The sequence below is a fragment of the Podarcis gaigeae genome (genome assembly GCF_964106915.1).
Source record: "Podarcis gaigeae genome assembly, chromosome: 3".
Taxonomy (NCBI): domain Eukaryota; kingdom Metazoa; phylum Chordata; class Lepidosauria; order Squamata; family Lacertidae; genus Podarcis; species Podarcis gaigeae.
Genome location: NC_139680.1, coordinates 24,874,605 through 24,898,296, shown reverse-complemented (window position 1 = coordinate 24,898,296; position 23,692 = coordinate 24,874,605). Strand labels below are relative to the sequence as shown.

At 41.4% G+C, this 23,692-nt stretch overlaps 1 protein-coding gene across 4 annotated transcripts; it reads left to right on the top strand.

Annotated features, from left to right (window-relative positions):
* The first annotated feature begins 206 nt into the window (after positions 1-206).
* Positions 207-22,977, top strand: FBXO25 (F-box protein 25). Of its 4 annotated transcripts, none has more exons than XM_083730727.1 (11): positions 207-339; positions 3,013-3,155; positions 7,722-7,822; positions 8,922-8,971; positions 9,497-9,589; positions 15,276-15,369; positions 15,813-15,997; positions 17,265-17,447; positions 17,965-18,108; positions 20,043-20,069; positions 21,866-22,977. In XM_083730727.1, exons 2-11 carry the CDS (start codon positions 3,019-3,021, stop codon positions 21,953-21,955), a joined length of 1,104 nt encoding a protein of 367 aa, XP_083586853.1. In that variant the 5' UTR covers positions 207-339; positions 3,013-3,018; the 3' UTR covers positions 21,956-22,977. The 4 variants fall into 4 exon arrangements, with proteins under 4 accessions (XP_083586853.1, XP_083586855.1, XP_083586852.1 ...); XM_083730726.1 differs by lacking the exon at positions 207-339 and adding an exon at positions 1,279-1,574; XM_083730729.1 differs by lacking the exon at positions 20,043-20,069.
* The last annotated feature ends 715 nt before the right edge of the window (positions 22,978-23,692 follow it).

Genomic DNA, 23,692 nt, shown 5'->3' with positions numbered 1-23,692 from the left:
GCAGAACGTTCTCCTAGCACCGCCCAGGGGGCGGTGGGAGGAGCGTGGCACCGCCCCCAACCCGCCTCCTTCTCCCAGCCGCCGCCTCCTGACCAAAACATTGACACGTGCTCCGGTCCCTCCTCGTCACGTGACGTGTGTGGGAGGTGGAACCTGGGACGTCACAACGCCCCGAGCAGCCAACCGGCGGCCGGGATGCCGGGTGGCAACAAGCGTCGCTCAGGAGGGCCAATGGGGGAAAAGCGAAGAAGGGGGCGGGGCGGAGAAACCGAAGTTCCTTGTTGTCGTCGACGTCTCGGTCAATAGAGACAGTATCAGCCTTGGCTGGGAGCGATTGTGGTGAGGAGGCCCAGAAGGCGAGTGGGGGGTGGGGCGGGGGGGAGGTTGTGGGGGAGCCGTTGGAGGGGGAGGGGAGGCGGCCGTTGGAAGGCCAACGCTCAGAGGAGGGTCCCCTCAGGGGAGAAAGGGGCAGGCAGGGGGGGAGGCTGTGTCTGGCAGGGGCTGCCAAGAGAGAGTGTGTGTTGCTTTTAGCGTCTTCATTATTTTGGACAAGAGCCCTTCCAATGGGTGGGGGGGGGGCTTCAGTTTGTTCCTCTCCCCCCCCCCCAGGTTTTACACAAATCCTCTGGTCTCTTATATAAAAAAACATCCCTGCCTCTAAGTGGCCCCCAAAGCCCCTGGCCTGTAGTATAGCCCCCTCCCCCAAAATGAATGTGGTGCCCCCTCAAAAGTTATTGGGAAGGGTACATATCCCATAGCAGTGAGGGGGGTGTTGGTTTCCCCCCCTACAGTTCTGTCCTTAGGTGTGGTTTTCTACCCTGTGTATATGTATATATTATACACAGAATATTTTACATTATATACGTGTGTGTGTATAAAGTAAAGGTAAAGGGACCCCTGACCATTCGGTCCAGTCGTGACAGACTCTGGGGTTGCGGCACTCATCTCGCTTTATTGGCCGAGGGAGCCGGCATACAGCTTCCAGGTCATGTGGCTAGCATGACTAAGCCGCTTCTGGTGAACCAGAGCAGCTCACGGAAACGCCATTTACCTTCACGCCAGAGCGGTACCTATTTATCTACTTGCACTTTGACATGCTTTCGAACTGCTAGGTTGGCAGGAGCTGGGACTGAGCAACGGGAGCTCACCCCGTCACGGGGATTCGAACCGCCAACCTTCTGATTGGCAAGTCCTAGGCTCTGTGGTTTAACCCACAGCCCCACCCGCGTCCCGTGTGTGTGTTTGTGTATGTGTGTGTGTAATGTATGTGTGTGTGTGTAGCCAGGAGTTGAGGTCATTGAAACTTTATTTATTTAAGAACATTTCTAAAGAGATTTATGTTTTTTAAAATCCTCCAAGCAACGTGCATTGTGCTAAGTATAAAAATATCAATTAAAACAGAAATATAACCTAAGAACAATATAAAATCAAGTGAAACATATTCAGAGCATTCATAGAAATAATGATATCCAGTATTATGGTTCATAAAAGGCCTGGGGAAATAAATATGTACATTAAAAGCCTGGAGCAGGTGTTTGGGAACAAGTGATGTTGATCACCCTTCTTTCATGAAGGTGAGTAAGAGGGGAGAAAGTAAGTTCCAGTGCTGGGAGTCCAGGGCCTACTAGTCACAAATGTTAATAACTAAATGTAGGAGATTCTAATGGAGTTCTGTGTTAAGGTCCCTTCTTTAACCAAAGTGCCATTTTCATGTACTTCAGTTTTAGAAGACAGACAAAAACAACCCATCGTATCTTAAATAAGTTAAACTCATTTCAAATACTACGTGTTAAAGGCATAGAAATAACGCTTTTGCCAAATATCAGCAAACTCTGTCTGTTCTATATATATATATTATTTTTTATTGACTGTGTCAAAGACACAAGCCTGGAATTGGGCCACAGAGACTGCTGTTCTTGGTCAAGAGTTGTGGCCAGAGTTGGATAGCAGGTGATAGGAGTGTGGACTGTCAGAATTGTGTTTGCATCTTTGCTTGTTGCCAGGAGAAGGGAGTAGCTATAAAGAATATGAGATGGAATGAAGTGGTGTGAGTCTAAGAATCTATTTTGGCATCCACTGAGGTTATAGAAGTGTGGAAAACACAGTTGTGGTTGGCAAAACTAAGGGCAAGGTGGTTGCTTGTGTAACTAAAACATTGTTGAATTTTATTTCTATATCTTATGAAATGTGTGTTGTGTAAAATAGCACCGGCCTGAATATTCTGCTGTTCAGTGCCATTGAATCTATGTATTAATATCACTAAATTACTTAGCATGATGGAAGAAAGACGTTATATATGTGTATGGGGTTAGTCAGAATAAATATTTTGCAACACTTATTTTGTTGGTAAGTATTACAGAATATTCTGATCATTAATCCACTGACTTAGAATGCTATAAAAGCTATTTAGGAGATTTCATGGGGGATAAGACTCTCCATGGCTACTAGTTATTATGACTATATGCAGGAGTTTTGATGTTCAAAGAAAAGTGAGGTGGTGGAAGAGGAATGTCAGAGTGATGGACATGGGGGGTTACAACATATAGTAGATAGCATTCTTAGGATTGATGAATCCACTTTACCCATATGCAGCCATTCCTGAAACAGCCTATTATTTGTTTGTTTTATTTTATTTAATGAAATTTATATTCTGTTTTGTTTAGCAAAACCTTATTACAAGGTGACTATAAATAAAATGTTAAGTGAAACAAACTACTTTGACATAACAATATTGTGTGTTCAGCATATTGTGCCATTTAGATCAGTGCTGGTAAAAGTGTGCACTAGTTCAGGATACTAATGGCATGGCCTTTGTTCCTTTCATGTTGCAAGGAGGCATGCTCTGACCAAATTGGTTAATAGCCATTTATATTCTCATCTTCATGGCTATGTCTTTTATTTTGTTGCCATCTTTTGCCACAATGTTTCTCTTGATGTTAATTTATAAATATCATCCTGCTGACATAACAACAACATTGTTAAAAGTTGCATTGATCATTTGTTGCCTTTAAGGAAACCATGCCTTTTCTGGGCCAGGATTGGCGATCTCCAGGGTGGAGATGGATGAAGACAGAAGATGGTTGGAAGCGATGTGAGCCCTGCAGCTCAGAACTTGAGGATGAAAACAATCAGCTTAACAACATCAGTCATAATGTGTAAGAGAAGAAAAAGAAGGGGCCCCTTCTCATTAGCTTAATACTGCTATAAAGCAATGCCTATTTTTCTCTAGGTGGGCATGTATCTCAGGGCTGTATTTAACACACAGAGGAAACCGTCTGTTTATTTGCTAATCTTAATCATGGCAGGAACCTTTCCCTCAAATTCATGTAGTGATTTGATGCTCAAGCTACAGGTACAGTCAGGAAGAGGAGCCATATAGGGGCAGTTTCTGATGCCCTCTTTATGTAAAGTGTTGCATAGCTGGCACTTAGATTTAAAAACAACAACACATGACCATTACTGCCACCAGGATACAAAACAAATAGCATTGAAAACTTTTGTTCAAGGAACGGGAGGTAAGAGAAGAGTGTAGAGACAATTTATTCTGTCCACTTAAAGTCCAGAAAGTTGAAATGCAGTAGTTTGTGGAATTAGAAACTAAGCATAGTTTTAAGGATTTGGGATGAAAATCATTTTAGAAGTAGGACTTCAAACCTTAGGACTGTAGGCAGTATATTTTTTCCCCAGGTAAAACATTTGTCAGCATTGTTAAATCACTTTTCAACTAGCTACAAAGAGTGTTAGGTGTCTTACTGTTACTGACTTAAAATAATTTGCTATTGGATTTTGCATTGGGTTATGTGGGATTTTGTGGGATGACACAAGTAACAGTGCTGTGAATATTGCAAAATAATATCCTGTTCTTTTCCCTATACAGTAGGGATAGTGTGTGGTGGTACATGCACTGATTATTCTGTGGAGAAGGGACGCCACCTTTTATTTAAGAGCAGGGTAACTAAAAGCTGCTTTTTAGTTATTTAAAATAATATAGCTTTCAGAAGAAATGTAACAACCTAATTATTTGATGCAGTGTTGTCATGGAGACTTGCCTGTTTTAAATATAAGGTGGGCTATTAGATCCATTTTGGTAAAACTAGGTCATTGTTGTGAAAAGCTTGAAATTACAGGCTTGGAGGGACTTGCTATGTGATCTTCACTACAAAGGGCATGAAGGATGCGTATGTTTGAAAACCTAAGCACCTGTTTTGCTGGTGGCAACAAACAGGCCAATCAAGCCTTCTTTCAGGGAAAAAATTAGGAAGTGTGCATATTAGGATGGCTTTTATATTGTGTGGCATGCAGACATTCAGTGATCTAAATAAGCACGTCATGCATTCACATAAACCACATAGTTAACAGTCACAGACAATTCTAATGGTAAAGTGGTATTCATAATAAAATGATATTTTGACTTGCCCCTTAGTTTTTGTTGTTATTTCCCCAAACTGGCAAAAGATAAGCCCTTATATCTGTTTGGTGTTAGCAGTGCGCCAGGTGTTGCTCAGACCTAGACCTATAGAAGGGATTGTGCTCCTACACTGAGTTTCTTGCCTGGGTGACTTGCAATGAAATAACTTTTGCAGTCAAATAACTTTTGAACAGGCATACTGCTCACAGCTTCCAGCTGTGGCGGCATGACTTGTGTAAGGCAAGCAGGGTAGAATTGAATTGCTCTGCCTCAGTTGTCTTAGAAAATCAGGGAAATTTGACTTTGATACAAGTTTTTGCCAGTGCAAGGCTGTGTTAAACTTGTTCAAATGTGGATTGTAGGCTGTTGCTTAATTCAGGTTTCTATTGGACAAGGGTGGCCACTTCTAGCTGGAAAAAATTGAAAATACAAATTTTGAAATATTTTCTGTAATTTAAGTGGAGTTGCATCTCACCATCACTGGAAAGTCTGTGGGAACCAGGTGGCCTATGTGCCTTCTCTGTCTGCTGCCCTACCGCTGACTATTCGTAGCCAACTTCAAGGACCATAATCTCCCTTCTGATGATTCAGTCTTTCAAACAGAGGTCTCCTTTAAAATGAGCTCTGTTCTCTGACAGCTCATCAAATAGTGGCTAGTCCACTGTAAAGAAAGACCCATGCCCAACTAGAAGAGACTTCAAAAGTCATTCATTATTATGCTAGATCTCTCTGATTCATTTGGAAAGTTGGTGAGATGCTTTGTTAAATTCTTGATGTGCAATACCATTTTAATATTTTGCTGTTTAATCCTCCAGATTAGTGTGTGATTTTCCTCCTTCTCTCCCCTCCCATCTTTATTTTTCTTGCCTTGGTGATTTACAACATCCAGGCTATACTGTGAGTGCTTTTTAAAACTCTGAATTGACAGTGATAAATACCTTCATTTGACAAACTCAGCTGTTTTAATAAAAGTGAACACTGGTGAGTGGGGGGGAAATGCATGTATACAATTTTCCTGTCAGAATAAAGATGGGAAGATAAAGTAATTTTACTTTCCTTTTGTACACTTTGTACTGTAAAGCTTCAGCAGTTTTGCTTATCTGTGTGAGGCTAACTTCTTTGCAAAGGAAACAATCTCAGGTTATCAGTGTTTTGGAAAACTGAGTGCTTTGTCTTGTGTTGATATAACTAGTGCACCTTTCAATTTTCTGTGCGAAAATAAAAAGCTTTAATTTACAAGTTGTTGTAAACCTTCTAAATAGCTTTCCACATCAAACTCATTTTTAGCAATTTTATTTTCTATATCCTAGATTCTTTTTAAACTTGCAAAAGGATTGTCAATAAACTGAGCCTCTAGGACATTATGACGGGGTTGCCATCTCTTTCAGAGGACTTGACATATTGCAGGTGGTGTAATGCTAACCCCTGATTTTGAGTGCTGAAGAGGCTTAGCATGGTATGGGTATGTCCTTGAACCCCTCCTGCAAAATACTGATCATCTGGACAGAACCCTTTCGTAGCTTGCAAAAAAACTAACATATTGCATATGAGGGTTTTTTGGGTGGTGGGTGATTTTTAAAGTAGTGATCACTGGAACTGGATCAGTCTGAGTAGTGTAGAATTTATAAAAATATCTAGAGGATTTATAATATAACACTATTAAAATAATTCAAAACAATTCACAAAAGAAAAATATGAATTATTTTAGCATTATTTACCACAGATATTTTCTGTGTTTTGTGTATGTGAATGATAAATGAAATTGCTTTCTTGGTAATTGATTCACAAGGCTACATAAAAGCAGTTTGTAAATAAACAGATGCATTTGTTTGTGAGTCAACAAGCATGTGGACAGGGGTGATCTAGGAGACCTTCTGTACTTAGACTTTCAATGTTTTTAAACCAAGTCCCTCACCCAAGACTCCATGATAGTATCCTATTATGGGATAAGAGGGTGGGTCCTCGTTTGGAATAGTAATTGATTAAAGCACTGGTCTTCATGGCCTGATCCAAGGTGGGTCGCAACAGGAGCACTACCACCATGCAAATATAAGGTAAAAGGTTAGGAAAAGGGTCTCACAGTGCATGTTTGGATTAAAAGTGGGCCCTGAGTCTGAAAAGGTTGAAGACTACTGGGTTAAAGAAAAGGAAGCAGAGTAGGAACCTACAGGCAGATTTCACAATTGCAGCATGTAAATAGGTAGGGTTCTCCAGGATCTGTATTGAGATGAGTGCTTTCTAACTTATTCATTTAAAAAAATAATTATTATTTGCATTTGCAAAACAGGAACAGGGAGCATATTTAACCCCCCTCCCTCCCCTCTCCCTGTCCCACTTACAACCATAACAAATACAGCATATATACATATACCATATGACTGTCCTTCCATACTTTTCCTGGTTCCTTTTGCTTTTGTACTACTCCACGTGATCCACCTCTTTTTAATCATCCAATTTGTTAGAAGAGGGGTTATTTGATAAGGTCCAATGAAGGGAATGCATATGGAGTTAATAGATCTATGGAGATTTAAACACCTAACAGAACGTGACTGTACTTTGCGTTCAAGATATTAAAATAGTTCCAATAGACTAGACATGGTGTGGGCCTTCAAAGACACTCTTCTAATTTATTTATTTTTTGTGTAGAAAGACAATTGTTGTTCATTTGGGACATTTTCCCTACGATTACCCATCTTTCTTCCTCTGTTTTAATCTCTACTAATATTATACTCCCTAATGTGTTCATTTTTATTTTTCTGGAGTTGGTGTGAGGTGGTCCAGTTTTCAGATGACATGTAATTATTCAGGATGGCAGATTTCAGTGGAGAATAAGGCTCTGAATGGTACCTGCAGAGGCAGCATGATTCTCTGCTCCAGTTCCTTGAGAACAGAAATGAGGCAAGGTTATTTCGCTCATGTCTCGTTTGCAGGCTTCCCATAGACGTCATTTTGGCCATGGTGAAAACAGCCTGTTAGTCTAGGTGTTTGAAGCAACAGTGTGATTTTACATGTTTGTTTGAAAATAAAGGCCTATTATGTTCAGTGGGGCTTATGCTCAGATAAGTGTACATGAACCCTTAGGCTGAAATCACAAACACTTACTTCAGAATAAGCACAACTCAATATGGTGGGATTTACCTTCAAGCATACCGGTACATGCATAGGATTGAGTTGTTGCACTGGTAAAACCAACAGCCATCAAAACAACATGAAACTCTGAAATGCAAATGACTCATTCCTACCTTCACATACTGTGGTTTGTTCAATTGTATCTGAGGGATTGGTTCTTTAAATGGATTTTTTTTTCTTTCAGCATCTTAGATAATGATGAAGAAATATACTGTGCTGATGATTGTGAATTTGCAAGCAAGAAAAGGAAAAAGGATCATTTTAGGAACAATGCAAAATCTCAGTGTAAGACTAAACTATTTTTTAGTTCTGATAATAGTTGACAGTGTAAGTTTGCTTTCCAGTGTATTTCAGCAGAACCTATACATAATGCAAATACTTATGTATTTGAGTATGCTAGAGTAGCTAAGAATTATTTGAGTGGAAACAAATGACATGTGTAACATGCTAATCATTTGCACACACTCCATGTAAAAATGGTAAGGGAAGGTAATGAAAAAAGAATCTTTGTTGAGGGTTTTCTTCTTAACATAATATTAGGGAGGCTTACTTTTACCAACAGTGAACTTTAGTAAACTAGCATCTGTGCAATTTTGATTGTGGGTGTATGTAGCCTGCTGGTGGGAGGTAAAATCAAGAGCTCATTTCAAATATTTCTAAAATGTACCCAGGACTTACAGAAATTTACTTGAAAGTGTGCTTCCCTTAAATCAGATAGATTTTGGTTTATTTCTTGCATGATTCTTTGCATCACAGTGGCTTTCATGATTCTTCCAAGCAATCATTCGCATAACTGTGTCTGATGGGATTGTTAATTAATGTGTTGGCCATCCTTATCCCACAAAATTGCTGAGATTTGATGTTTTTACTTCCATTCTTGATTAACTATAGTTCAGTGTTGTGTCTGAGCCCTAAATTGTGGCTAATCTTAACTACACTTAGAGAAAATGAACTAGCATCAAAAATTTGGTTTGAAATGGACTTGTTTCTGCTAACTAGGGTTTGTCATTACATGACAAACTGCAAGTAGTCAGAAGTGGAAGTTCCAAACTCCTCTGTAGCTGCACTGGAAGAGGAGGTAGAAAGATCACTGACTTGTCTTTGTAACTCTATACCACGGCTTTAGGCAGGGATACATACAGAGAAATCTGCTTTCAAATGCATAGTGCCACAGGTGGACAGAACAGTAGTTTAGTTTTTTTAAAAAAAAAATGGTGGAAAACCTTTCCCTCTCATATTATTAAAGATTGTTAGAACCTTTTTGCAAAAGAATTTGCATATGATTGCCTACTAGTTTTTGATGGGGAATCTTTGTCTTCCTTACTCGTAAATCAGTACATCTGCAGCAGAATATTAAAAAAGGCGTTCCTTATCTTGCTTCCAGGCTTCTATCGTGAAAAATGGATATATGTTCATAAAGAAAGTACTAAAGAAGTAAGTGGTGGGCATGATTTATGTGCTTTTGGTAATTATCCATTTAATTAATCCACACACGCTAATGTATTTATTAGCTAGCTGCACTCTTATTTATTTAGCTAATTGGATGGGGGGAGAGTCAGCATCAGATAGCAGTTGCATAGGGAAGAGGAATTCAGATTTCAAGGCTTCAGTGTTGTGGGTTTTCCCTCATACCTTGCATATGCTAGCTTGAACATACTAAAGCACAATACTACTGCATAATACTTTCCATATGTAGACAGATGGAGAGAATGGCCACTGGTGAATGTAGGAGGCAGCATGAACAACGGCTCCCAAAGCAGCAACTTATTTCTTTCCTTCTACTTCCCAACCCATATGTCATGAGTATTGGGGAAATGGGTAGCTAGGTGACTGTGGGACATTAGCAGCTATGTGATTTGTGTGGGTGGTACATTCCAGGCTTGCACATTTATCCTCTCCAGGAAGGCTTCTTTTGTGACTCTAACATGTTTCTCCCCCTCCCCCATTTTTCTTTCCAAGAGACATGGCTATTGCACGCTGGGAGAAGCTTTTAATCGCTTAGATTTTTCAAGTGCAATTCAGGACATCAGAAGGTTCAATTACGTGGTAAAAGTAAGATGCTTTTGTACTATGTAGTTTTGTGATTGAATTTAACGTACTATATATATTTAACATACATATATATATATATATATATATATCATATATATATATATATATATATATATATATATATATATAAATATATATATATATATATATATATCTGCTTTCGTAGATTTTCACGGGTACAGGAATGCAGGTTTTGGTGTCCTCGGGTGTCTTCCCGTGTAAAAGTTGGGGTGTCTAGGCGACGTTTCGACGAGGTCTCACTCGTCATCTTCAGGCTGGTGCTCAAGTAATTAAGGAACAAAAGAAGAAAAGGCACACTAGCCTGGGAACTTCCTCTCTGCCCAGAACATTGGAGGCTAGACACCACACCCCCTCTACAGTATTTATAGGAACTCAAACATTGAGATCCCGCTCTGTTCCAGTAACAAGAAGCCGAAAGCACCAGCCTGAAGATGACGAGTGAGACCTCGTCGAAACGTCGCCTAGACACCCCAACTTTTACACGGGAAGACACCCGAGGACACCAAAACCTGCATTCCTGTACCCGTGAAAATCTACGAAAGCAAATATCTTACCTCTACGGGGAGGAAACCTTCCAGCTGACAAGAACCTACGAGAAACTAGAAGTCCGAAGAGCCACCATCTTATGTGATCTCTTGTTCCTACGCAACTGCCGAGACAACAAATTAATTCCCACATGCTTCCAACTTAAATTCCATTCTAAAACCCCAGCCACCGAAAGGAACTGAACTATCCCTAATCAGAAACGATATCACTCAAGAAATCACTCAAGGTATCTCTCAAGTAATTAAGGAACAAAAGAAGAAAAGGCACACTAGCCTGGGAACTTCCTCTCTGCCCAGAACATTGGAGGCTAGACACCACACCCCCTCTACAGTATTTATAGGAACTCAAACATTGAGATCCCGCTCTGTTCCAGTAACAAGAAGCCGAAAGCACCAGCCTGAAGATGACGAGTGAGACCTCGTCGAAACGTCGCCTAGACACCCCAACTTTTACACGGGAAGACACCCGAGGACACCAAAACCTGCATATATATATATCATGTGTTCTGCGATACGTGCATTTATTCGTCTGTTTGTTTGTCCAATGTACGTGGCTGGGCAGACTTTGCAGGGTATTTCATAGATCCCTTGGTTTTCCAACTGGATTTTATCCTTGGGGTTTCTGAGGATATTGGCTATTTTTTGGTTGGTGCAAAAGGCTGTTTTGATATTGTGTTTATGGAGGATTTTGCTAATTTTATCTGTAGTGCCCTTGATATAAGGAAGGAGGGCCATGCCATTGTTTTCTTCTGTGTCTTGGTTTTTGGGGGGTGTAAACACCCCCCAAAAACCAAGACACAGAAGAAAACAATGGCATGGCCCTCCTTCCTTATATCAAGGGCACTACAGATAAAATTAGCAAAATCCTCCATAAACACAATATCAAAACAGCCTTTTGCACCAACCAAAAAATAGCCAATATCCTCAGAAACCCCAAGGATAAAATCCAGTTGGAAAACCAAGGGATCTATGAAATACCCTGCAAAGTCTGCCCAGCCACGTACATTGGACAAACAAACAGACGAATAAATGCACGTATCGCAGAACACAAGAATGCCGTCAAAAAAGAAGAAAAAACTTCCTCTCTTTTCCAACACATGAAAGAAACAGGACACGAAATTAATTTTGCAGATTCCAAATTGCTCTTTAACACGGAACATCACCACAAGAGAATAATCATGGAAGCCATCGAGATAGAGAAACACCCTCACAACATGAACAAGCGTGACGACACATCCCGCTTGCCAGACATCTGGAAATTAGCCCTCCCCACAAAAACTGACACCAGATCCAGAGGCACACAGAACGCCAACACCAATCAACCACACCAGACCCAAACCCAGACCCTCTCCACAGATGAATTACTGACACCATCCAGTAGCCAATCCATGGTGGCACCTCCGGATGCTGCACCCCCCTGCAATCCCTACACAGATCTGGCTGACACAAGCCACAAAACCACAGCTCGCCCCTATACACGAAGCCAAGCCAAAGCACAACTAAGTGCAATACAGCCATCTTCTCAGGAAAACTCTTCACAAAGTTCAAGAGGTCAAGACACAAAGACTTTAGCAACTAATCCACACCTAATGACCCACCTAAGTGGTACTCAGGATATCACTCAAGAAATCACTCAAGGTATCTCTCAAGTAATTAAGGAACAAAAGAAGAAAAGGCACACTAGCCTGGGAACTTCCTCTCTGCCCAGAACATTGGAGGCTAGACACCACACCCCCTCTACAGTATTTATAGGAACTCAAACATTGAGATCCCGCTCTGTTCCAGTAACAAGAAGCCGAAAGCACCAGCCTGAAGATGACGAGTGAGACCTCGTCGAAACGTCGCCTAGACACCCCAACTTTTACACGGGAAGACACCCGAGGACACCAAAACCTGCATTCCTGTACCCGTGAAAATCTACGAAAGCATCATATATATATATATATATATATATACACATACATATATATATATATACACACATATATATATATATAATCTGTATATTCAGAAGGTTGCTAACGTTAAAAGAGTTCACCTTAAACTAGAGCCAAGGAATTGCCTCCATTTCTCAGATTAAAAATTGACATTGGGCTTTATTGTAAAGTGACAATGTCTCAGGCAATCAGAAAAGAGTTCTCCGGGGGTGCTTTGTGTGATAACTCTCAGTCTAACCATGATGCTTTTTGTGGTTCTGAACTATTATAGACCAGTACCAAAGGGCTTTAGACTTGTTTCTCTAGTGGCATCCCCCATGTGTCACCTGGCAAGCTACATCTAGAAAATGAAAATTTGTCAGAATCGGTTGTACACAAACCTTTGAACCTGCCTAAAGCATCTCTTAAGGGACGCGGGTGGCGCTGTGGGTAAAAGCCTCATAATAATAATAATAATAATAATAATAATAATAATAATAAAATTTATTTATATCCCGCCCTCCCCAGCCGAAGCCGGGCTCAGGGCGGCTAACAACACTAAAACAGTGCAACATTATAAAAACATTATAAAAAGTAATTAAAATCAAAATTGATGGCAACCATAAACTAAAGTTTTGTAAAGATTGCCAAAGGAGGGAGTCAGGCTGCGCCCTGACCAAAGGCCAGGTGGAACAGCTCTGTCTTGCAGGCCCTGCGGAAAGATGTCAAGTCCTGCAGGGCCCTTGTCTCTTGTGACAGAGCGTTCCACCAGGTTGGAGTCGCAGCCGAAAAAGCCCTGGCTCTAGTTGAGGCCAGCCTAACCTCTCTGTGGCCTGGGACCTTCAAGGTGTTTTTATTTGAAGACCGTAAGTTCCTCTGTGGGGCATACCAGGAGAGGCGGTCCCGTAGGTACGAGGGTCCTAGGCTGTATAGGGCTTTGAAGGTTAAAACCAGCACCTTAAACCTGATCCTGTACTCCACCGGGAGCCAGTGCAGCTGGTATAGCACCGGATGAATGTGATCTCTAAGCGAAGACCCCGTAAGGAGTCTCGCTGCGGCATTCTGCACCCGCTGGAGTTTCTGGGTCAGTCGCAAGGGCAGCCCCACGTAGAGCGAGTTACAATAATCCAGTCTGGAGGTGACCGTCGCGTGGATCACAGTGGCTAGGTCAGGGCGAGAGAGGTAAGGAGCCAACTGCTTAGCTTTGCGGAGATGAAAAAATGCCGCCTTTGTTATAGCTGCAATCTGCGCCTCCATGGAGAGGGAGGTATCGAAGATTACACCCAAACTCTTAACGGACGGTGCTGGCACTAATTGCACCCCCGCAAGAGATGGGAGTTGCCCCCTCAGTCCCATGTCGTCCCGTCCCAGCCAGAGGACCTCTGTCTTCGAAGGATTTAACTTCAACCGGCTCCCACGTAACCATCCAGCCACAGCCTCCAAGCATCTGATCAGGGTGTCTGGGGCCGAGTCAGGGTGGCCGTCCATCAACAGATAGAGTTGGGTGTCATCAGCATACTGATGGCAGCCCAGCCCAAAACTCCGGACAAGCTGGGCGAGGGGGCGCATAAAGATGTTAAAAAGCATCGGGGAGAGTATTGCACCCTGGGGCACTCCACACACCAAGGAGTGGCGGGATGACAATTCCCCCCCAAGCGCCACCCTCTGTCCCCGACCAGAGAGAAACGAGCGCAGCCATTGAAGGACTGTGCCCTGGATCCCCACGTCGGCAAGGCGGTGGTCCAAGAGTTCGTGATCGACCATGTCGAAGGCTGCTGACAGGTCTAGAAGAATCAGCAGCCCCGACCCGCCTCGATCCAGCTGCCTGCGGAGATCATCTGTTAGGGCGACCAGAGCCGTCTCGGTCCCATGACCAGCGCGGAAGCCGGACTGGAATGGATCCAGCGCCTAGGGCTTCCCGATCGAAAGGTCGGCGGTTCGAATCCCCGCGGCGGGGTGCGCTCCCGTTGCTCGGTCCCAGTGCCTGCCAACCTAGCAGTTCGAAAGCACCCCCGGGTACAAGTAGAGAAATAGGGACCGCTTACTAGCGGGAAGGTAAATGGCGTTTCCGTGTGCAGCTCTGGCTCACCAGAGCAGCGATGTCACGCTGGCCACGTGACCCGGAAATGTCTCCGGACAGCGCTGGCCCCTGGCCTCTTAAGTGAGATGGGCGCACAACCCCAGAGTCTGGCAAGACTGGCCCGTACGGGCAGGGGTACCTTTACCTTTACCTAAAGCATCTCTTTGGATACTGGACTTTAGTTTACTCATTTCCATTCTGTAAACTGATGTATTAAACAGCTTTGGTTAGGAGTCTGCATTTTAGTTCATGCTGTTTTACTATAATTTATCTGCCACTTTCTGCCAACAAACAAAATGGCAGAATTTGATCAATTGACCAAATGTGATCTTATTTTTTTGTTTAGTGTCTATTCATGTTCCCAAAGACACGGGGATGGTGGTGGTCAGATTTCTCTGTCAAAGGTGACTCCTGGGAGCAGTTTTGTTTTGAATGTAGCTCACATTTGTAGGCTAATGCAGACATACTGCTGCTAAGGCTCAACTATACTATATTGTGAACCACCCTCTGATCCTGGAATGAAGGGTGGTATACAAATTTAATAATAATAATTTGCTCAACCATAGCTAAGCCAAATAGAGAGGTTGTACATTCCTCCACTCAACCAGCTCCCTTCTAGAGCTTGACCACAAGCCAACTATTATATTGGCGGCGGCAGTAATCACAGTTAGGGCTAAGAAGACATTGGCACGACAACTCTGAACTTCATGCTTAAATGTGAACGTTGCCTGAGAAAGTGTGTTTATGTGTGTTTATCTTAAACATATACTATGAGAAGCCAAGAAAGAGTAATAAAAAGCCCCACTGAACACAGTGATACTTCACTTATGAGTAAACATGCTGTCACATCTGCACAGCACTGATCTTGCTGCCACCCTGCCCCATGCAGGTAAGCCACAGTGACACAAATATCATGAGGGCAGCTCATCTGCCTGCCCACCTGATTGCTATTTCCCTGCCCCAAGGAGCTAACAAACTAAAACTTGACATGGGAGAAATGGAGTAAGGGAAGGGACTCTACCCCTTCCTCCCCCACCTATGCTGTATGTTGAGGAATCTAAAGAACATAACTAATTGTGGCTTATTTGTTACACATCTTCTAATACACAATTATTATCTTTTAGCTTTTGCAATTAATAGCAAAATCCCAGTTAACTTCATTGAGCGGTGCAGCTCAAAAGAACTATTTCAATATCTTGGACAAAATTGTTCGCAAAGGTAAGGACACAAATTTCCATAGCTGCAAATGACACTTTGGCATTTTGATCAATTGCTGTTTAGGTTTTAAGAAAGCACTTGCCTAGTAGCCATGGATAACAAGAAACTGCATGCAGGTCAGTGAGTGGGGTTATTGGAGGAGGAATGCACTGGCTTAGCGGCAGATCACCACATTTGCATGCTCCTCTCCAAGAGCTCCCACATCTAGTTGGTCCAGCTAAGCTATAGTTCAGCTTGCCATGTTGTGTGAACAAGGCCATCATGCTGGAAACCCCAGATCCTTGTCCTGCCATATGCATTTATTTGCTCGGGCAGCAATTCTTGGCTGTTACCTTTAAGATTATAAAACGACAATGGATCAGCTTTTCAGCTGTTTAAAATAAATGTAAAGTGTAGTAGGAAAGCAAGAATTCTCACGTGTGTTTCTAAATTCCCACTTGAAGTTCTGGAGGACCAGTACAACCCACGTCTGATCAAAGACCTTCTTCAGGAGCTGAGTTCTGCGCTGTGCATATTAATACGGGGCGTGGGGAAATCGGTGCTAGTAGGAAACATCAATATTTGGATTTGCCGGTTGGAAACCATCCTTCTGTGGCAGCAGCAGCTCAATAATCTTCAAATACCCAAGGTATACCCAGCTTTTATGGCTCTGTTAAATGTGACGTTTGAGCTGTGAAATCCTTTTATCTGTGGGTGTTACCAGGGTGTCATCTGTCTGCCTCTCTCTGTCCTCCCCCTCCTCTCTGATACAGAATTATAAACAGGCATAAAGCAGGTTTTTTTAAAAAAATAATCAACATTTGTTGAGTAGAGCGGACACCAAGATAATTAAACTGTGATGGTGAAATAGGCAATGTTTTGTTTTCAGTGCTTGATTTCAAGACAACATCCTGTACCAAGTTGCTTCCCAAAAAGTACTGGGTATCTGCTATTTAAGCCTTCAAAAATGTACTGTGGCTGTATGAAAATATTTATTTGGTCCTCTAACGGTATATTTTATAGGTTTAGTCAGAACTATTAAAAATGCATTAATAGTTGACATTTAGGACCAGCCCCAAAGACACTTAACTACCTGAAGCAAAGCGCAAGATGGTGCCCCTTCCCCATTCTGCATACAGACTGGCAGACAGAGACAGGACTGCATCCTCCACAACATCTGGATGCAGCAGATGTTGCAGGACAAGCCACACCACTTTGGATCCAGGCAAATGGGTCCAAAATTGGGGACCACTTTAACAACTGTTGCCTTTTTCTTTTCACAATAAAGCGTATACTCAAGTTTTATGATGAATTACAGTGCAATCCTAGCCATATCTATTGAGAAGCAAGTCCCATTGAGTTTGATGGGGCTTGTTTCCAGGTATGTGGCATTAGGGGTCTCGGGTGGTGCAGAGCCTCTTGGGCTTGCTGATCAGAAGGTCAGCAGTTTGAATCCGCATGACACGGTGAGCACCTGTTGCTCTGTTCCAGCTTCTGCCAGCCTAGCAGTTTGAAAGCATACCAGTGCAAGTAGATAAATAGGTATTTCCTGAGACGGGAAGACAAATGACGTTTCCGTGCACTCTGGCACTCGTCACGGTGTCCCATTGCACCAGAAGTGGTTTAGTCATGCTGGCCACATGACCTGGAAAGCTGTGGGCAAGCGCCTGCTCCCTTGGCCTGAAAGCGAGATGAGCGCTGGACACCATAGTTGCCTTTGACTGGACTTAACCATCCAGGGGTCGTTTACCTTACCTTACCTTTATGTGGCATTAGGATTGCAACCTTCAGATGAATTTAGCTGTTTAGATTTGAGTGTTTGGGGGGAGAAAACAAACACAACTAAGGCTGCTCAAACTGAAATAGTGAGTTTACTTTTGAACTTATAACTAACTGTTGTTAACTTGTTTTTTCAGCAAGTCACCAATGGACTTACACTCTGCGATCTCCCTTTACATATGCTGAACAACATCTTGTATAGATTCTCAGACTGCTGGGACATTATCACTTTGGGCCAAGTGTCTCCCACATTGTATATGCTCAGTGAAGACAGGCAGTTATGGAAAAAGCTTTGCCTGTACCATTTCGCTGAAAAACAGGTTAGAGGAACTTTGTTATTTTAGGATTGAGAGAGGCTGTGTATACCAACAGAAAACACATGGGAGTGTTCTCATGTGTTCATTATAAATAAATGTATTTGGAAATCAATGCCATTGGTTTCAGTGGAACTGCTTCCAATTAAGAGTGCATATGAGTGTAAATGCATGGCACAGTCTGATGTTTACTGCTCAGTAAATCTTCCTGAATTTGGACCTGCTCTGTAATAAGCATGCATAGTCCTACAACTAGCTTTGATCACATCAAGTATGTAGAGTATAACCATTTGTAAATAATAACCTAATTTTTTTTTAAGACAGGGACTATACCCTCCAGCCCTCCAGAATGGGCAATGGTCAAAAATGATGGGAAATAGGGGTCAACATCTGCACAGTCTCTTAAAATATTTCACATCTGACTTTCCATTACTTTTCATACCTAAATAGTTTTTTAAAAAAATCTGAGTCAGATGCTGGTTAAAACAGCACAATAGCCTTCAAATTTTACCTTTCTGTTCAGTTCTATAGGCACCCTATTCTGTCAGAAAAAGGTCATATTGACTGGAAGCTGATGTTCTTTGCACTTCAGAAATGTTACCCTATAAAGGAACAATATGGAGATACCTTGCATTTCTGTCGCCATTGCAGTATTCTCTTCTGGAAGGTAAGAAATGAAATACCTAGAATATTAGGTTGGAAACTGTTCAGTAACTGAGGAAACAGAGGGAGGAGTAGTCTTATATATAGAGTTTCCGTTTCACAAACTAGAATAGTCTGCTGGTCTGAAATATGAATAGCTTTCAAAACAAATTCAGAATGTAAAAGTTCAGCTTTGTACTATGTTTAACAATTAAATATTTGGGGAATTTATTTTTAGAGCACATCGGGGGCTTGCCAAACACAACACTGAAAGCAACTTAAATATTTGCAAATGGAAGCTTCCACTTCCTGAGCCTGTGCGTAATAGCCAAGAGGAGGATTACAGTGGGGGAACTTGACTTATAGATAGGTCTGAAAAAGTTAGTCATTCCTTAGCTCTTGTTATGCTGCCTGCTCCTGTGTTTTCCTTTTTAATGATTTGTGGTCTAAAAAGACAAATGGGCATCTGCAAAAAGGTTCCTTTCCAAGTTGCCTGGTTGTGATTCTTTCTTGTCAGATATAGAGATGGGGGGAGAGATTTTAATTCAGTTTGAAGGGAAATCTATTTAATGTTATGAAACAATACGCAAACAAAAATGTAGCTATTTTCCAAATTCATACTTTTCTGAATTTTGCAATGCAGTTCTCCAGCCAAGTAATTCATACAAAAAGTGCATAGAAATGCATATATTAGTGAAGATAACAGACAAAAAATACAGTAGAACAGGGAAAATTTCTTTGCAAAAAAAATGTATATTAGGAGAAAATAGCACTAAAATGCAGGTGGATTGTCAAGAGAAGTTTTTAAAGAGAAAAATCACAACCTGATATGAAGAACGTAAGACTGGAAAAACGAGAAACAAAAAATGACATTTGCCTTTCCTTATTCAGAGGTATCAAATAGCAAAATAGCAATTTTACAAACTCTTAGTTGTACAAGCTTCAGGACCATGTAGGTTTCTCCAGTGTGAGTTTCCCTTTAATCATTACATTAGAAACTCACAAAAGCTGTATGTTCAAGGTACTCCAGTATCCCACTTACTAGCACATCTAGCAGCAACTGAAGTTGCTCCAAAGAATGTATTTACATGTGGCATATAGCAGCTCTTGCTTGAATCATGTTTGCAGTAAGAGCATGTGCTAGAATCTTATGTCTATCTGCATGGACACTTATTGGACTTTTAACACAAATAATACAATACAAGCTCAGAGGTAGTTGAAGAACCTCATGTGGAAATGTGGTAATAAAGAAACTCTGAAAAGGGTAAAGATATGAGAGGCGAAGTATTCAATATAATTCATTCGCAGTGGCTGATGTTTAACTCTCATAGTGTTCTAAGGCAGTGTTTCCCAACCTTGTGCCTCCAGATGTTTTTGGCCTACAACTCCCATCATCCCTAGCTAGCAAGACCAGTGGTCAGGGATGATGGGAGTTGTAGGCCAAAAACATCTGGAGGCACAAGGTTGGGAAACACTGTTCTAAGGTACTTGCAATGAGATCTCATGTCTGCTTTCTTGGACTCAAGCTCTGTTGCTTTAGCAGAACATGCTTCCAGGTACTGCTTTGAGGATATGATGTCCGCCTATGGGCATCTTATGAGAAAATCTTTGGTGTTTGAGATCATGAAGGTGGCCGAATTCTTTAAATATCTGCTGGGGTCAGAGTGGCAAAGTAAATTTTCCCTTTTTGTTTCCTGATCAAGGACACAGACATAGTGCAAAAAAATTCTTTCACATGATTGATTCCAATTCCTGACCTTTTATTTTTTTCATTTTTCATTTCTTATAAGCAGGATAACTTTTCTAACCAGTAAAATTATCTAGATAGGAATGCCCTGCAGAAAGCTGTTGTATATCATGTACTGAACTCTGCTGCTTGTCATTCTATCCAATAAAATCTTCCTCTCTTTTGCGTCTCTGCCCCTCTACCTGTTTCTTCCTTCATGACTTCCTCAAAAGGACTACCACCTTGCTTTGTTACTCAAGGTACTTTATGTGCATTTCATCCTGCCTTTCTTCTGTATCCATGTTACATAGCTGAAGCAAATAAGATTCTTGTTAATGTAATGTCACAGCCCTGAACATGTTGTTCTCTCACTTAATTGAGAATTCTAGAATTCTTTTCTTGGCTATAAAATGCTGCTTTTTAAACCTTACATAAAAAAGATTCAGTGTCTGATGTAATCAAATGAAGTTTCCAATGAACTCCTCTCTTAAACTTTGTCACAGGAATGTAGCTAATTCTCCTGAGAAGTTGTATTATGTTTAAAGGCTGTGTTTTTTAGGTTGCTAATGACTAGGAATGCTTTCATTTATTTAAAACAAAAAAATTCCTTCCAGTAGCACCTTAAAGACCAACTAAGTTAGTTCTTGGTATGAGCTTTCGTGTGCATGCACACTTCTTCTGATACACAGAGTGTGCATGCACACAAAAGCTCATACCAAGAACTAACTTAGTTGGTCTTTAAGGTGCTACTGGAAGGAATTTTTTTTGTTTTGACTATGGCAGACCAACACGGCTACCTATCTGTAACTTCATTTATTTAGGCTGCAATCCTATATATTTCACTTATCCAGGAGAAAGAAAGTCCCATTGAACTCATTCTGGCTTACATTGAAGTAGGCATGGAAAAATTTGCATGGTTTCATTTTTATTTACAAGGTTTATATCCATGCGCATTTACAATGGTACCTCCGGTTTCGCACGGGATCTGTTCCGGAGCTCTGGTCAGATTCCAAGGTGTGCGTATCCAGAGGTGCCACTTCTGCACATGTGTGCGGCGCATAGAGCACTTTTGCGCATGCACGCACAGCAAAACCTGGAAGAATACTTCCAGGTTTGCCGTGCCATGTATCCTGAAGGATACATAACCGGAGGTGAACGTAAGTAGAGGTACCACTGTACTATATAATAGAAAGGGAATGTGCAAACAGTACATGAAGAAGAAATGTTTGGCATAAGTAGTAAAAGGACGTATAAGCATTACACTGTAACACCTTATCAAACTTTTACTGGAATCCCTTTCATTTGCTCTGCATCTGTCTTAAAACAGATTGCTGCACAAAAGGGCTAATCTTGATGACCACCATCGCCACCACAGGTCTCCTGCACCTCACCCTACACTGTCAAAGCCACTGTGTGTTTCAGATGAAGAACAGGGTGTATTGCATTCCAGCAAGCAAGCTGTAGAGCAAATACATTGCCTATACTTGCACCCTTTTCCTCATCATGATACGTCAGTAAGTAAGGATGCATGATTCTTTATACTGCCTACCTAAAGAAAAATGTGTACTGTATAATGCACAAGTGCACTTTAGGAAGACCATGCACAAGTACACTTTAGGATGCCCACAGTTCAGTGGAAGAGCTCGTGCTTTGCATGTAAATGTCCCAAAGGTTCAAGACCCTGCAGATCTGCTGGTCAATGTAGTCAATACAAAACTAGACAGACCTAAAGGGTCTGACTCTGTAAGAGGCAGCTTACTATGTTCTTACAGTCACAAATGCACTTCCTTCATGAGCAACTATGGGATTGGTCACTGGGTACAACTGGAGCTCCCAAGAGGCGTGATTTACGTGATTTAAAGATAGAAGCAGGAGACCTTGGACAAGATACGCGTCTTTCTCTCAAAACAGCACTGCTGTTGCAATATTTTGATATCTATAAATAGTAGCAGCTACTACTATGTATAAACTGTTGGCTTTGGATACTGCTTCGCAACCAGTAATAGTCTGCCTGCCTATGCAAAGAGAGAATAACAGTGCCCTTCATTTTTTTTAGGATACAGGACATCCCTGCACAGCCAATGATCCCAACAGTTGCTTCATGCCAGTTTCTCCTCAGCACTTCATAGACCTCTTCAAATTTTAACTGCAATCCATTAATTCTTGGTGATTTCTTCATACATATTTTTGTACATTCATGCAGTATATGTATAATGCTTTTTGTGCAATATTTCCCAGAATGTGCTTTGTAGTTATAAAGGGATGTCATAGGGTCAAAAGGAGAGAATACTGACCAGAGCCTCATGTAAGATGTTCAGTTTGCAGCAGGCAAACCGAAGGAATATTTCATTTTGCAAGGGAAGATGTACCGTGGAATCATTGGAGTTTTAGGCAAATTTTGGAACTGTTAATACATTGATGATTTACAACATTTTTGTTAGGGCTATAGTGATTTTTAGTTGATAACTGTAGGCAGTTTCCTTTTTGGTGACCAAAAACAACCTGCTTATTTGATCTTTGTCTTCATCCCCTTCACATCCTATTTCAGTTGTGCACAATTTGCACATCCTATAAATGTTAGAAGATTCTCTGCAGGCTTCTTTGTACATACCATGTCAGCTATTGAGTTCTGCACACCAGTAAAAAACATAGTTTTGTGTAGCTCTTGTGCATCCTCTTGTGAAAGAAGCCAACTCCATTTTGTAAATACATTATGCAGAATATTTATTTTTCTTAAAATATATTTTATTAATTATGTCAAACCTAATTGTGTCCTAAATAATGGGAGCTGCTGATTGCTGGCTCCTGCAGTGCGATGAAGTTTTCTGATGGTAGTCCCATCCTTTTATATGGTGGTGGTTTCTCGTAACAAGTACAGCAATGCTACATGGTACTGCTGTGGAAACTTGGCTAACTCCAGAGGAACTGAAAATAGCCTAATAATGGCTAGCACTCTCTTGGATGCTACTCCCCCACCCCACCTCGATATGTAATAGTGTAGTTCAGAAAGGGCAAATTTAAAAACAACTTGCAGCGTGTTCTGAAAATCTTGAAACAATCATTCCAATTTAATGTAGTATACATGTGAGTACAGGCCTTACATTGCATACCACAGTGTGTTTTGAATCTAGTTTTGTACGCAAATAAATCATGTTTTTTGCCTATTAATTCTTGTCTGGAATTCCTTGTCTTGGCACCCAGTGCTTCTTGAGATTTGATTTGATTGAGATCAATGTGATTCCCTTCAAGCATGAATGCTTTAAAATGCTCATATCATCATATTGGCTTATTGTGGCTATTGGATCCACAGGAAAGTGGCTGAGTTGGCCATGCGATAACAATCCTCTGCATCTTGATAATTGCATGTCACATTCACTTGTGAGATGTCGCTATTATCCCCATATGAGGAGTGGAAGGAGAGGGGCTTCCCTAAGAGCTCAAACAAGTCTTTGGCTTTTTAATAGCCAAAAGAGAAGTGGTTTTAGAATGGAGAAGCAGCAGGCAGGGGAAGATTTAACCTATTTCTCCAATACCAAAATCCTGGCTGATTCTCTAGTTAGATTCCCCATTTTTTCACAACAGTCTTTTCTTAAAATATTTGGATGCTTGCTATATGCATTTGTGTAGTTAGACCCTATGAGTGCCCCCTCTTCTCACTAATACTAGCGTACAACTAGGGCTGACATACGTCTTGATTTCCCAGGACATGTCCTGGAATTTGCCTCTGAAAATGGCGTCCTGGATTATTTTTCAGAAGTGGGGCAAATGTCCTGGAAAACTGACAACAGGGGTTAAATCATGCCAAAAATGTCTTTAAAAGCTCCAGAGCTCAAAAATATAGCTAATACAACAATTTTTCTTGATGAATGCTGACAATCTCTCA